Here is a 15,942-nt window from a genome sequence, read left to right on the forward strand (position 1 = left end):
CACTATATCCATTGTACATCCAGCAAAAGTTACAAAGATTTTAAACATGTATGTAGTGTTTGAGTTGTACATGTGTGTGTACAGGTGTATGCACTTATGCATGAGTATGACTTTCCCCTTATTTCCATGAAACAAGCTTTCTCATTGAGCCCGAGGCTTGCTGTTTTTGTTAGGCTACCTGGCCGATGAGCTCCTGGGATTTTCCTGTCTCTGCTTCCCCAGCTCTGGGGCATATGCCTGTGTGGTCATTTGTAGCTTTATATGTGGGTGGTTGGAATTCCAACCTGGGTTCTTATGCTTGCAGGTTCTTGTCCACACTGCACTTTCCGCCAAGCCCCCGAGACATTAAAAAGTGCTTACTTTATTTTATGTTTTGCCTGCGTGTGTGTTGCTCTTACCACATGTGTGCAGTGTCTTTGGAGGCCAGAAGACAGTGTTGGTTCCTTTGGAACTAGAGCTATCTGTTAGCTGTCATCTGGGTGCTCTCAACTGACCCTGGGTGCTCTGCAAAAGCAACTCCTCTTACACCTCTGCATCAGTCTCCTAGATTTTTTAAAAACTTTTTATTGGTTCTTTGTGACTTTCACACCATGTACCCCAATCCCTGTCCTCTTGACCTCCCTTGTACCTGCCCTCCACCCTGGCAACCTCCCCCCAACACAGAAACAAAGTCTCATTGTGGAAGCTGTAGTGTGTCACAGTGTGTCCCACAGTGCACACTTTTCCCACACTTCTTTGCTTGCAAGATTCCCCTTCCTGATAGGAGGAACTGTAATTCCTGTGGACTTATTTTCTCTCTCTAGTAGTAGGAACCAATACACTACTTTTTCTGCTTTAATGTTTTATATTTTGAATTTCTAATGGTGGTATGTTGTCTCTTTTCTTGTCTTTGGTTGTTTTATTTTGTGGTTCTGGGATGGAACCTAGGGCCAGCCCGGTAGTGAGCCACCTTCAGTCCTGTATTAATCCTCCCATCTTTGGAATTTGAAACTCGGTTTCTTTCCTGCGTAGCCTGGACTTTTTTGTGTAAAATGTCCACTTGAGATGGTTCATAACTCTCAGGAGCCTGCGGGAAGCTTGTTTGCTTTGCTGTTCATTGGCTGCTGTCGCCAGCTCCTAATTCATTATGCTCTGAGATAGTTTCTGTCCGTGTCATGGCTTTCCTTCAGAGTGGACTGAGGAGGTCTATGCTTCCTCTCTGGCTTCTCTCTCACTGCTCAGATCTTTTTTCTCAGTGGTCCCTTTTCAGGGTTTCCTCTAACAGTAGTATCCTGGTGGTAAATTATTCACTTTTTGCTTGTCTGCAATTGTTTAACTTAATTCAAAGAAGACCAGGCAAAAGAGTCCTGGGACAATAAAGAGGAACAGTGGCAGTTGAGGGGACCCAAGAGGGTAACCATGTACTAGTAATTCATCTATGATCTTAAGGCTCCCAGTTCTACCTGGTCCTGTGGCTCCGCCCATCCCCCCCCCCCCCCCCCCCCCCGCGCCAGCTGGAGCACTCCCCTCTGTTCCTTCCTGCTGTAGTCAGCATGTGGCTGGCCTGGTGACCCACTTGGATGTGAGTGTGTTGACTGACCTTATCACCTGCAGAGGTCAAAGGCTCTTGGTGAGACCCACGGCTCAGCGCTGCTCCTATGCCTGGCCACCCTTCTGTTGCTGTCAGCTCTCCCTGCTCTGGATTGTCTTTCTGACCCATGCTTACTAATGTGGGAATCACTCATGTTTGGAATGCAGGAAAGGTATTGTTTCTGTCTACAGGGCTCTCATTTAATGGGTCAGTGGGGACCAGTGCCTAGGCTCATGCTTGTAGGACTGGCATGTCCCTGACCAAGAAAATGTAAAAGCTGGCAGATGGCAACAGGAAAGTTAGTCTTGGTGCATTAGTGTTGATTACTTGCAGTGACAGTAAACTTGAAAGTGGCAGGTACCATTTCCAGTCTGCTGTTGAGTGCCAGAACACATGGTTGAGTAACCAATCGGTCAAATTTCTGTTCATTGGATAATTTGTTATCATAGTTGACTTATAGTCCTTAAAACATGATGTTCCTGGTCATAGTTCATAACTTGGGAATCTTATCTTTTCTCAGGAGAGTTGTAGAACAGAATGTTAACCTTATGGACAGTGTATGAGAGAGACCCAGGGAGACAATGCCTGCATGTGTGGGGGTGAGTTCCAAGGGTAGCCTTAGGGACAGCAACAATCCAGAGCTGAGAAGTCACAGCTTCTTGGCACCCGTGATTTGTCACACAGTGAGTTATTCACATAACTTCTGTTACAAAGCACTTGCTTATCCTTGAGGTAACTGTTGGTTCTTTAGTATCAGCATACAGTTTAAATACCAGCATGCTTTCTAAGCTATATACAAAATGCCCTATTTTTACTCGATTCTGAGATGGAAATAGTTGTATTCGTCGGTGTCTGTAAACAGGCAGTGTGTAATGGGCGCATGCTTGGATGTCATTGAGTGTGGTGAACAGAGCAGTGTGTCACTTTCTCCATACAGCATCTCCAACCTTGTTAGCTGCTCAGGGTTTATACTGGTTGGGGGAGAAGGGGAAAGAGGAGGATGTTCAGTGTCCTGCTATGCTTATTCCCTTGAGCAGGGTCTAGAGTCATGTAGGTGGCTCGGAAGCCCTGCTGCCTACTGTCCCCTGCCTCTGTTCCCACAATGCTGGGGTTGCAGTTGTGCACAGCCATGACAGCTTATGAGGCTGCTAGGGATTTACCCTCAGGTCTAATAATTGTTTAGCAAGTGTCCTTCCCCCTAAGCCATCTTCCCAGCCACTGCACTGTATCCTGTTTATATAGACAGTGGTGAGACCAGAAGAAGGTGTCAGGTCTCCTGGATTTCCAGATACTGTGAGCTGCCAATCGGGCTCTGGGACTTGAACCCACGGCAGAACTGCTGGTGCTCTTAACCTCTGAGCCATTTCTCCAGCTCTGTAATATGTATTTCAGCTTATTATAGTCTATCATCATACATATTATACCATTTCTCATATAGGAAAATAATATTTTTTCTTCTGTTTTTGTTGTCCATTTTGTTTTAGTTTTTTTGAGACAAAGTCTCATTCTGTAGCTCTGACTGACCTTGAACTTAGGATGTTTCCCTTGACTCCACCTTCTGAACACTGTGTATAGGTGTTTGACTAGGTTAAGAATTTCATAACAATATGCCTTTATTTTCTCTTCCCAGTCTTGTGTTCTTTTACAAGCCTACTAAACCAGTGCACCTTTTGCTTTTGGTTCCAGCAGCAGCAGTAAATCTTTTCGAGAGGTTTGCATCAGGACTGGAGAACCTGTGCTCACTGGACACTGTTTTATATAGAGCTTTTCACGTGGCAGCCCACTCCTGTCTGCCTGCAGATCTGCTACCAGTGAATTATTTTAAAGTTTTATTGTCTGAAAAGTAGCTGGTTTCACCTTTTCCGAAAGATATTTTGCAAGGTTTGGAATTTTGTCCACTTTCTCCTTTATTTTGGACAAAAATAAAGTCCAAATTTTAGTTACTCATTTCAGCAGACTCCACCAACCTATGGTGCTTTGATTTGCAAATCTTTGTTTGAAGGAGGCAGGTATCTGAGAAAGCAAGGCCTAATCCAGGTCATAAATTTGTTGTGAATCTTCTCTGAAGCTGTGACAGCAGCAGAAACACAGGATTTCCTTCCCTCCCTCCTTTTTTTTTTTTTTTTTTTTTTTTTTTGAAAGCATTTGTTTGTTTTCCAGAATTTGGACCAAACTGAAGCTATACCTGCTGTCCCACAGCTAACATGCAGTATACTGGTGTCTTGAAAGTTATGTGCTATACACTCCTAGTTATGTGAGCACAGAACTCAGGCCTGCCTCCATGTGGTCAGAAGGCTATGACGGTGCCAGCCGGCTTCAGGGGCTTCACTGATTGTACTTAATTGGCCTTTGTTATTTTTTTACAAGCATATATTTTTTTTCTTTTCTTTTTTGAAACAGGGCTTCTTTGTGATCCCTGGCTGGCCTAGATTTGCTTTGTAGACCAGGCTGCCCTTGAACTCAACAGAGACCCAGCTGTATCTGAGTGCTGGGATTACAGGAATGTACCATCATGTCTGGCCCTAAGCATAAAATATTGTAATGATTTATAGTAAATAAGAGTGAAGTTTAAAATCCATTAAGGAAAAATGAAAATTACAAGCATTTCTATAGAAAATAAAACCACAAATGTTAAAAGCTCAACATAAACCAACTAGTTGCCTAAAACCCAGCATTTAGAACACTTGCAATGGTAATATTAGTAGGGAAAGGGGGGTAGGATACGAGAAGGGGGCTAAGGCAAGACACATGAGCAGGAACTCTCCGAGGCATTTTTAGAAACAGAATTCACAGCAAGGAATAGACAGAGACCTGACTAGGAAGGAGACCCTGGATACAGCAGAAAGCAACTCCAAACTGGAATAAGACGAGAAACAGCAAACACTACACCCTAAATTCTAGGATCTTAAATAGCTGAATTCAGATGTTACCACCTCTCCCCACTCAGAATGAAGTATGAGTCACATCCAGGTCAGAGCTGTTCACTTTTGGAACCGTTCACCCTGGAAGTCAGGAAAGCATTTGTTCTCATGCGGTGCCTATTGACATGAGAATGCTGGATGGCAAATGGTTTATGTGAGCTACACATTCAGATGAGCAGCAGAGTTTAGACTTGCTAAGTGGGTCTTGAACTGACAGGGTTTTGCAGCTCCTGGTGCTCAGAGCTGGGCCATTCTATGTAGTGGTTGTCGAGCTGCCCTGCTCTGTTCCTGACAACCAAGCCAGTAGCTTCCTCAGCACCTCCTGCAAACCATAGCACCATAAACACTTCAATTTCTGGGAAGAGTCACCAAAGGATCCTCTCCTTTTAAGCCATCTTAAAAGTATACGGATCCTGTCCATGCCCACTGAGAAGACACAGGACATGCTCAGGGTGGGCATGCTCAGGTGGTGCCTCCCTTCCCTGCTTCTCTGCCCTGGCTGCTTGGGATCATGAGAGAGTGTCTCTCAGTCTGTATTCACTGCTTCAGCCTTTGTGTAGGATACGGAGAAAAGTTAGGAATTGAGGAATTGCCAACTTTTGCGTAGCCACCAACCTAAAAACTTTATAAAGAAATTAAGACTGTATAAGTTCAAAGCCAACTTGGCTAATTTAGCAAGACTGTCTCAAAATAAAGGGTTTAGAGTGTAACTCAGTGACCTTGCATGTTCACAGCCCCCAGGTCCCCACAAAAAGGATCAAAGTTCTATGCTAGGTAACAGCCTCGCATGCACAGGTCCCTAACTTTCATACCCAGCATCATAAATAAAGGGGAGAAAAGGAGAGAAAGAGAGAGAGAGAAAGGAATGGTGAGGGGATTAAATCACCAGAGACTTATTTAGTGATGCCCAGAAAGCTTTATCACAATGGAGTAGTTCTCCTCTAATGAACTGACATTTGACAGTTTTCTGGTAAGACATTCCAAGGGATGGTAACAGTAAAGTAAGCCACAGGAAGCAGAGGGATGCACAACAGAAGCATGTACCGGGAGCCTGACGCCAGCTGAGCAAGAGTGCAGAGACTCCTGAGAAACTCCATGTAAACTGTCCCCGTTCCATAGGGTGTAAAGGAAATTGTGAAGTTGCAGCAGTCCTCCAGATCCACCTTCTAAGGATGGAGCGACATTCTGAGCTCCCAGCAGAGATCCCCGTAAGCCAGTAGTGCTTGCAGGAACTGTGTATTGATTGTTCTTCACTGCACTGCCTTGAGTCTGACTTCAAGCTGATGTCACACTTAGGAGAAGCAGTGACATATCAGATGACCACCCTGACCTGTGCTGAAATTCAACTCACAGACAAATGGTTTCAAGCCCCTCCTTCTGTTGAATACCTTTTGCAAAATGAAAGGCCCACATGTTAAAGACCACGCTGGATGGACACCTTTGCCTTTTTTTTTTTTCTTACTTTGAAGTTGGAGGAAATATTTTTCATTATGACTCCTTTACTTCTCTTAAGCCAAGAGACTCAAGTGACAAGACAGAGCCCAGGGTGTCAGAAGTGAGTCCAAGCTTTGTATTGACTTCCCTGGGCAAGGACTGACGTGCTGCCAGGTAAGGTCTGCAGTGTTAGCAAGTCTTCCCTCAGCATCTCCTGCCATTCCACTCACCATGTGGCAGCTAAGCGTATGAAATGGCCTGCAGAGACATGCTGGGGTGGTACCAAAGAGTGGTTGCCATGGTCATGGTACATCCTGGCACCTGACAACATGATAGTATGCAAGGTGTAAGAGTGACAGAGGAAGTGCAGAGATTGTCCAGGGACAATAGGCCATGTTCTTTTATCCTTTGCTCTGACACATACACTGGGTTACACAACCCAGCACTGTTAGTCTTTCTAGTGTGTGGAAGAGTGTCCTTGTTTCCTATGCCTGTTCCTGCCAAATACCTCAGAAGATGTTACGAGAAGAGATGCTACTCGCTGTTTAAGTCAAAAGAGGTTTTTTTTTTTTGGTGGGGGGGAGATCACTTTATGTTATGATAAATTTTAATTTTTTTCTTTTCCTTTCTTCTCTTCTTCTTCCACCTTACTCCCAGAGACAGTCATAACGTAGCCCTTGGCTAGCTTGGAACTTGATATGAAAACAGGCTGCTATTATTGAGTTTACAGAGATCCACCTGCTGTTTGTCCTGAGTGCTGGGATTAAAGGCATGCCTCACATACCCCACCTAGAACTCTCAAACTTGGAATGTAGAACTGATAACCAATCAAATAGATTCAGTAATTTTTAGCTTGCTCATTTTTTTTCTGAAGTGTTTGAGAGTAAAATTTAAATATAATAGTCTTGTGCCACAAAATACTTGGGTATAACTCTCTAGAAAATAGGGATATTTCCCTTAGAACTGCAACACCATTATCCTACCTGACAAAAGTTATCTTTAAATATTACATTGTGTGTGAGTGTGTCTGTGCGTGTGCGTGTGTGTGTGCGTGTGTGTGTGTGTGTGTGTGTGTGTGTGTGTGCCATGCTACACATACGGGAGTCAGTCCTCTCCTTCTATCACGTGGGTCCTGGGGATCACACTCAGGCTTGGTTTGGTGGGAAGCATTCTGTCTGTGGCCACCTCTCCAGCTCCTCTGTTTTTTGAGACAAGCAGGTTTTGGTTGGAACTCTTGGTAACGTGAATGAGCAGCACTTTATTGTTTAGTGCCTCGTTGCCGTTAAAGGATATGACAGGCATTGTAGGAGGAGAGAAATCCAGGCAGTCTGTGGAAAGGTTCCGATGGCCGAGCGTTGGCATCTTTAGGATGAAAACATCCAGGTGTTTCCGTTCTTTGCCCGTGCTTAGCAGCCTTCTCGTCTTCGGGGCAGGAGGAGGCAGACTGTTCGCTTACCATCTGCAGAAGATTGAAATCTGCAGCTCTTTCCCTCTAGACTCTTGTGCTGTGTATGTTGCAGAGATCAACAGAAGAAAAGCTTTAGGGGTTTCTTAGGGTTGCTCTAGGCAGCTGATCTCTGTGGCTGACTAATATCGGGCTAATACCACTAAAGCCTGACTAATATGAGAAATATTCTCTTTGTTAGATGGTTGTGGTAATAGCTTTGAAGAGAAAAAGTGTGTGCTTGTCTATATGCTTCATCTTTCTGAGTATTGGGTGTTTCTGGCTTCTTATATGTCTTCTCTTTGACATAAAAGGCATAAGATGCCTTCTCTCTGTGTGTTGGACAATCTCCTACTTGTGCTGATTGGTATGAACTGAGACCTGTAACCTGAGACAGGTCAGGCCAGTGAGAATTAAGGGGAGGTTCTACTGGACCTTCTGAGGAGAAGCTGGAGGAGCCCTGGGGTGAGGAGGCACATAGCTTTAGCTATCAGGGAGTATCTAGCAGGGTAGAAGGCAGGTCCACAGTGAAGCTGTCACTTTGCAAGGCAGAAGGAAGACACTGGTTCCAAGAACCTTGTGGAAATCTAAGTTTGTCATGATTGGCATGTGTTGAACATCTTGGATTGTGCTGTTTTTGTCGTTTACCAGATACATTGAATTGTAGACCTTTATTTCTCTTTAAAAGATTCTGTCTCTATCTCTCTCTCTCTCTCTCTCTCTCTCTCTCTCTCTCTCTCTCTCTCTCTCTCTCTCTCTCTCTCTGTGTGTCCATCCATCCAGTGACTCCAGAAGGGCCATCTAGCCCCTTGGAATCACAGTCATGGACACTTGTAAACTGCCTGATGGGGTCAAACTCTGAGCCTCTGATAGAGCAGCAAGGGCTATTAATTGCTGAGCCATCTTTCCAGCCCCATTCTGTCTTCAATATCTCTTCTCTAGGGGAAATTATTCAGTCTCTCTTGGCCTCAGTTATACAATAGGGATAATGATGGCTGTCCTCAGGTGTTTTGAGGGGCCCAGGTATTTTATAGCCCTCTCTTTTTGGAGAACAGTAACTTTTTCCTTAGTAGTATCTTGGCATTGAAGGTTACCTAAGGACACTGCCAAGGTACTGTTCATGTTTCAGTGTGGAGCACGTACAGGAGGAAGGAAGTAGTAATGTGACAGGTGTTCTCTCCCCATCTTTCTCAGTGATTCCTTTCCTTCCCTCCCTTAGAGGACGCGCTTATTATAAATTCTGTATTCATTGTCCTAATTATTTTATGACACGTATTTATTTATATGCCTGTGACAGTTTTTTTTCTTTTTTAAAAAACGATTTGTTTATTTTATGTGCTTTTTTCTGTATGTATGTCTGTGTGAGGGTGTTGGGTCCCCTTGAGCTGGAGTTAAAATTGTTATCTACCACGTGGGTGCTGTGTCTTGAACCTAGGTCCTCTGGAAGAATAGCCAGTGTTCTTAATCTCAGGGTTTTCTCTTCAGCCTATTGGTGGTTAGTTTTAATTGTAAATTTGGCATAATACAGAATCACCTGGAAAAGAAGTCTCAGTGAAGAATTCTCTAGATTAGATTGGCTTGTGGTCATGGCTGTGAGGGAATGTCTTGGTTGGGTTGAGGTGGGAAGACCTCCTGTGAGCGTGAGTGGCACCAATTCAAGAACAGCCTGGGTCCTAGTGAGTGGCTGTGCAGGCTGTGCACTAGCATGGCCACACGTGCTCACTCTCTCTGCTCTTGACTATGTATGTTCAAACTCCCATGGTGTCCCTCAGCAACGGGCTGGGATTGTGAGCCACATACACCCGTTCTCCCTTAATATGGTTTTGTCAGGGTATTTTATCATGGCAGTGGGGAACAAAACTAAGAAAATAACCGAACAATATATTATTTAATTTTTTGTTCTTGAAATTCATAAAAGAATGTATGTGATATCCACACACATGTTCTAAAATCACCTGATAGTTGCTTGTAGCCACTGGACTTCTGCGAGGGTCTAACACGTTTACCCAGCCTACTGTGGATGGGCATTTAACTTCTTGGCTAGTTTTTAATCCATAAAATGTGCCTTTTCGACATTACTGTGCTTCCTGCTGGACTGCTGGAGCATGCTCTTCTGCATGTGTTTAAAGGAGAGCAGCTGGGCACGGCATCTGCGTCCTCGATGCTGTCTGACGTACCTGAGTGTTGTCTAAAGTTCCTGCTCATTTGTGCTCCTCGGGCTCTGCTGTCACCCCCACCACAGGCAGTCTAGTGAGATTGGCCTGTATTTTTATAGTTATGCCTAAGGAAACCCTAGTTCTGCAAGGCTTGCGGTGGGGCCGAGTGTGGGCGGCCAGCACTGTGCTGCCTTCCACTGCATTCTCAGTCCCCAGAGTCTAACCACTTTGACCTTTCTTATGGTTGTGTGTCCGGCTCAGTGCATGGTTTGTGTGTTACACACGTTGAGCTTCAGTGAGAGGCTAAGAAGCATCTGAGTGCTGAGTACAGCAGGAGGGCCTTGCTCACTGTTTCCTGCTGGGTGCCAGGGGCATACTGGTTGGCATCTGTGTCTATCTAAGCACTACAACCTGTAAGAGGGTACAGAGAAGTTTCCCACTACAGTAACCTCTCATCAGGGCTCTTTGTGGAGAAGGTCTGTGATAAAGCTTGGGGTGGGGTAGTCAGCATTGTGGTGGGGTACAGGGTGCACAGAGGTGGTTGGTGCCCTTTAGCTTCTGTTTTCCTCCAGGCAGCCTCTGTGGGGCGGGTCAGAGGAGGGTAAGGGATGTCCCAACTCGACCTGCCGCCTCAAGTCTCCAGCCTTACCAGGTTCCACAAAGTTGTTGACCTTTCTTTCTTTTTCTTTTCAGTGCCTGAAGACCTGTCATTAGAAGAACGAGAAGAACTTTTGGACATTCGTAGAAGAAAAAAGGAACTTATTGATGACATTGAGGTAAAACAGTGACAGCAGAGTGTCTTAGCCTTTGAAAATTTGTGTGCAATACTGGATAGGGCAGCTTCAGAAGCATGTGAAATTGAGTCTTCAGTGTTTGTGTGTTAGAAGCACAGAGACAGAAGAGATGGCTTCTCCAGGCTGGTGTGGCACAGACTGTCCATTCCAGACAGCACAAGCTCTGGTAGAGACCTCGATGGGACTACCATTCCCAGTAGTTGACCTGTGGCCTCAGAGTTACAAGTGTTAGCGTGAATAGAGGCAACAGCCCAATACATGGTACCCTTCTCTGTGTATGTTGTTCCAGGCACTTAGAGAGGTGCCTGCTGGATCTTTGGCAGTCTGTGTCCTTTGGACAGATGACAGAATATGTTGGATTCTAACTATATACCATGTGCCTACTTGGTAAGGGCAGAATAACAAATTTAAACAAGGACGAATATAAACCGATGGATAAACACTGTCTTCCCACAGTTGTGTACTTGATTCAGAGGCCAGGGTGGAGGGGATCCCACAGGACAGGAGCTGAGTGAAGCCACCGTTTCAGAGCTGGGGATGTGTGATGCTTCAGACACTACTCAGAGGCTGCTTTGGGACACTACTCGGGTCCTTTGGTGTGGAGCTTCCTCAGGAAAGACAGTCATGTGGCTCTGTTGGAGAGGCTTCCTAGTCGTTGTCATTGCCAAAGTAAATGTTGCCTCACGGGCAGACCAGGTCTTGTCCTAGACAATAACTCCTTTCTAGGAACTTGTTTAAGTCTGAACTTGTTGGCACACATACAATAGGGTTCTGAATAAAATGTCTTTGTACTTGAGAGGTAATTGGTGGCTGTTTGGCTGTAAGGTTAGCCCGCATTCTTGGAAAACTCTGCAAACTAGAGATGTCCTTTATCTAAAGAGTAAGAATCGATATCATGTGGACAGTAGTGATTATACTGTTCTATAACATGGACCCTTCCCTGAACTCTGACCGCAGAGAAGTGGGGAAGCCAGCTAGTGGAGATTGAACCATTTCTGTACCCCCTGTTTCTGACGTCTCTGAATTGGGCCTTGTTCTTAGGGCTGCGTGTCACTCTTTTTAAAAAGAATCACACTAATCACCACTTTAAAATTTTATTGTTTTAAATGATGTCTCTGTGTGTGGATGCATGCAAATGAGGGCAGGTGCCCACAGAGGCCCGAGGAATGGGGTCCCCTGGAATGACCTATGTGGTTGAGAGAGTAGCACAGGCTCTTAACTTCTGAGCCATTTCTCTAGCCCTGGGTGGTTTCATCTTTTATGAAGTGACAATCAAGAGACTGGATGGCAAACCTGATGTCAATCTAGACATATCTAGGTTTCTGATCCCCTCAGAATGCAGGCTCCCCATGCCTCTGGTCATGCGATGAGTACATGGTTTAGCTAAGGACCCCGCTTGCCTTTATATGCTTCTGTATTTTTTAGTTCCTTCTTGATTTTTCACACAGTTACTTATACTTAAGAGCCTGCCTAGTTGGACCCCTGTGATATGTGTGATTAGAGGTGGAGATTGTGTGTGGGCATGCATGTGAGTGTTCATATGTGTGCATGAGTTTGTGTGTGCATGAGTGTGCATGTATGTTTGTGTGTATGACTGTGCCTGTGCGTGAGTGTGTGTGCCTGAGTGTGTGCTTGCATGCTTCTGTTCTCTGTGCTGTGCTGCCTCTGATATTGAGTCTACCTCACTGGTACAGACGTTGGGTTTTGGTCTTGTGATGCTCCTATGAATCTTGGGGAAAGCTTGTGCCTGGAGAAGATCAGGATGTCTCTGAGCCTATGAATATAAGATAGTTAAGATACCCTCTGACCCAGTTTCTTCTTTTCTGACAGAGACTGAAATATGAAATTGCAGAAGTGATGACGGAGATTGACAACCTGACTTCAGTGGAGGAGAGGTAAAGCGCTTGTGACTGTACTCAGGCGGCTCCCCACTTTATTCCTGCCACTCCCTCCAGCTGCAGTCCCTACCTGGAGACTAGAGTAGGAGCAGGGGCTGGGCTGGGAAGTCAGGGCCTTTGGCCATCCTTCCTCCTGCCTCTTGTGTCCTCACCAACCTTGTAGATTTGGGAATAAGCAGAGGGACTCTGAATTAGCCTTCTGTGTCATGACAAACAGTACTCTAAAATCTTTTTTTAGAAAGGCCCCGCTTTTCACCTTTAGCCTTTCTGAAGAAGTTTTACTGTTGGTGAAAAACACCAAACACCACAGCAGCAGTGTCATCTGTGGAGGGTGGTGGGTTCTGCGGGACACCGCTGCTTTATGTCCCAGGTTGACCTGAGGTAGAAAAGGAACCGAGGGTGTGATTCTGCTGTACTCCGTGGAATACTAATGGTTTTTCAAAAATGTTTAAAACCAATAGCAAAACTACTCAGAGGAACAAGCAAATAGCCATGGGAAGGAAGAAATTCAACATGGACCCCAAAAAGGTGAGGAATTGTTTCGGCCTTCAGTGTGCAAATGGCTGACTGACTCCCATGGCCTTGTGAAAAGACAGAGTTGATGTTTTCAGTTTGTCACAAGCACCTGGACCTAAAGGCCTTTCTCTCAGTCTGGGGCTCTGAGTGCAGGCTGGTCACCGAAAGCTCCAGGCCCAGACACTCTGCATCCAAGGGAATCAGGGCTTAGTCAGGCTGTGCTGAATGGCTTAATAGGTTTCACTTTTCGTCCCTTTTGACCTGAAAGTATTAGTATACATTTTATGTTAATTATTGGTTCTATTCAACTATTTATAATTAAGTTGTTCTATAAAAGCAAAAGCTCATTTAGTCTGCACATGCATTTTTTGCTGGGTTAAAAAAAAATCATTTGGAGCCGGGCGGTGGTGGTGCATGCCTTTAATCCCAGCACTCAGGAGGCAGAGGCAGGCAGATTTCTGAGTTCGAGGCCAGCCTGGTCTACAGAGTGAGTTCCAGGACAGCCAGGGCTACACAGAGAAACCCTATCTTGAAAAACCAGGAAAAAAAATCATCTGGTATCATAGACTTGGTTGTGATACTTCCTTTAGTCAGATTGAGCTGTTGTAACAAAATACCACACACTGAAAACCAGGCTTCTGGAGGAGGCTGTAAGCCCAGTGCTGGAAGGTAGAAACAGGAGGGCCAGAGGAGCAGAAGCTCACTGCTGCCTTGACCTACAAAGCCAGCTGGAGGCCAGCCTGGGATGCATACAACTGGCATGCATGTAATGAACACAGCACCCAGGCTGGGAATGTAAACCACAGATGGTTTCTTCTCGCAATTCTCCTGGCTGCAGGTCTAAGGTCATGGGTGCTCACATGTTTGTGTTCCCTGAGGTCTCTTTTCTCAGTGCCGATAGCAGCCTTCTTTCTGAATCTTCATGTGACAAGGCTGTGGGAGAAGCTGAGTTTAGAGCTTCCATTCTCAGAGGCTGTATGCCCTGACCCCAGCACTTCGCCCACATGAACTTGTCTCACTCTGATTGCCCCACGGTCTCTGCCTGCACAGGCTGTTGCAAGTTTGGGCCTCAGTGTGTGAATCTTGAGGGACACACACATTTAGTCTATAGACACAACAGATGATCTTTTTGTAGCTGAGAGCACTATTTATGCCTGTGTCTTAGGGCGGCGCCATGTCACCTCGTGAAAGCAGGAAATGCCAGAGTGACTAGTCTCAGGTAGGAGGGACTGTCAGCCTCTGAGTGATGACACTTTAAGCAAGGAGCTTTGGTTTTGTTCAGTGAGCTGGAGTCTAGAAGTAGCACTGGGGTTTATAAATAAATCAGGAAAGGTTTGATTAGATCAAGGAAGTCTGGAGCTGAATTACCAGAGAATGCTGTGTCCGGCACAGAAGTGAAACAGTATCTTCTAAGGTTTAAGGGGAGAAATGATTTAAAACTGAGAACTCTGTCCAGACTGTCCCTAATGGTAAAAAAAAAAAAAAAAAAAAAGCAGTGACACTTTTAGATATGCAGGGACTCAAAAAGTCACTAAGACCTTGTCTGGTTATTCATTGAGAAACTGAGTAAATACACTTAAAGCCAAGAAGCACACCCAGAATACAGAAGGTGCACTGAGCCAGGGGTGCTAGCTCATGTTTGTAACCCTGGCACTGGGGAGGCTGAGACAGGAGGATCATAAAGTTCAGGATCAGCCTGGACCACAGAGTGTGACAGTGTTTCCTAAAACAGCCACAAAAGAGATAAGAAACCAACAAAACCCAAGAAAAGGGTTGTGTGGAAACAGTGTATTTAGGAGTCCCAGATTCGCTTGGTGTATTGTATAAGGAAGGAGAAAAGGAGGGGAGTGAAGATGGCTGAGGTTTTCTAGGTACATACAGGTTTCAATGTCAAGATTTTGGGTTGCCATTAAAAATAGAGATGAAATAAGGTTTATAAGTTACCAGAGAAGGTAAAATGAAGAAGGCGTGATCATGACAGGTGTGGTGGCCTGGGCTACACAGTGGGATCCTCTCACAAACTCTTCCTTCTGAAAGACCCAAAAAAATCTACCAGCTAAGAGATGAGAGGAGTATGTTCTAACAGACCGTTGCTCACCAGAAACGTGACTTGGCTAAATTACCTAGGCTGGAAGTAAATGCCAGCAGGGACCGGAGAGACGGCTTGGTGGGGTCAGCGCTTGCAGGTTGGAGACCCAGCGCTCACGTGGTGGCTTGCATCCTCTATGACTCCAGTTCCAGAGAACTTGAAGCCCTTTCTGGCCTTTGTGTGCATATGGTGCACAGACATACATGGAGGCAAAGCACACATGCACATAAGGACACACACCAGCACCTTAGTTGAGACACCCTTAGAGGAAGGCTGAAATGAAGAGACAAGAAGAGGCGCTGGGCTAAAGGCTGAGCATGCTCTGTCATTTCTGCTGCTGTTGACTTTTTTTTTTTTAATATTAATTTTTCTGCTGGGTATGTTAGCACAGGCCTTTATCCCAGTACTCAGGAGGCAGAGGCAAGAGGCAGATGCAGACAGATCACTCACTCCAAGGCCATCCTGGTCCACAAAGTGAGTTCCAGACCAGCCAGGGCTATACAGTGAAACCCTGTCTCAAAAATTTTTTTTAATAATGAGACATTTGATTTCTTTTATAAGTAATTGTTTAAAGTCTAGTACCCTATACCTTCTGTAACAAATTACCACAAACTAGATGACTTAAGACACAGAAATATATGTGTCCTCATCCAGGAGACGAGGAGCCCAAACTGAAGGTCCAAGCAGAATACCTTTCAAACTTGGATGGAGAGTCTGTCCAGGCCTGTCTCCTAGCTGCAGGTGATTGACAGCGGGTGCGCCTTAGCTGTGAACATAGCCTCCAGCCTCTGTGCCTTCTCTTCTGTGCACCTTCCCTTTTGCCGTGTAGTCCAAGCTGGCCTAGAACTCATGATCCTCCTGTCGTAGCCTCTGAAGTGCTGAGATTGCAGACATGTGCCACCACACGTGGCTTAGCTGCTTTTTTAAGGACATTCATCACTGAGCTCAAAGCAGGCCTGCTCCGTGTCCTCTGCCTCTGTGTCTCCTCACAGTGGGGCCTTTCTCACACCCACTTGCTTGCTCTCTGGCTTTTGACTCCACTTGTGCTTAATCTTTATCAGATATTTTATCACTGCGCAGAGTTTAAAGGAAAGAGATTAGATTGGGCTTGTGGTTTTAG

The 15,942-nt window shown here is 45.3% G+C and overlaps 2 protein-coding genes across 2 annotated transcripts in view; both read left to right on the forward strand.

The window, feature by feature from the left end:
- The window catches only part of Smim10l3 (small integral membrane protein 10 like 3), a 135,910-nt gene extending 125,609 nt beyond the window's left edge, over positions 1-10,301 (forward strand). The window contains exon 2 of the mRNA XM_076923613.1: positions 10,219-10,301. Coding sequence (XP_076779728.1) covers positions 10,219-10,239 — 21 coding nt within the window. The 3' untranslated portion in view covers positions 10,240-10,301. The remainder of the gene's footprint in view (positions 1-10,218) is intronic.
- Positions 1-15,942, forward strand: part of Cyth3 (cytohesin 3) — a 93,426-nt gene that overhangs the window by 54,828 nt on the left and 22,656 nt on the right. Inside the window, exons 2-4 of the mRNA XM_076923611.1 lie at positions 10,219-10,301; positions 12,150-12,214; positions 12,679-12,745. Coding sequence (XP_076779726.1) covers positions 10,219-10,301; positions 12,150-12,214; positions 12,679-12,745 — 215 coding nt within the window. The remainder of the gene's footprint in view (positions 1-10,218; positions 10,302-12,149; positions 12,215-12,678; positions 12,746-15,942) is intronic.

The sequence above is a fragment of the Arvicanthis niloticus genome, chromosome 24, assembly GCF_011762505.2.
Source record: "Arvicanthis niloticus isolate mArvNil1 chromosome 24, mArvNil1.pat.X, whole genome shotgun sequence".
Classification (NCBI taxonomy): Eukaryota; Metazoa; Chordata; class Mammalia; order Rodentia; family Muridae; genus Arvicanthis; species Arvicanthis niloticus.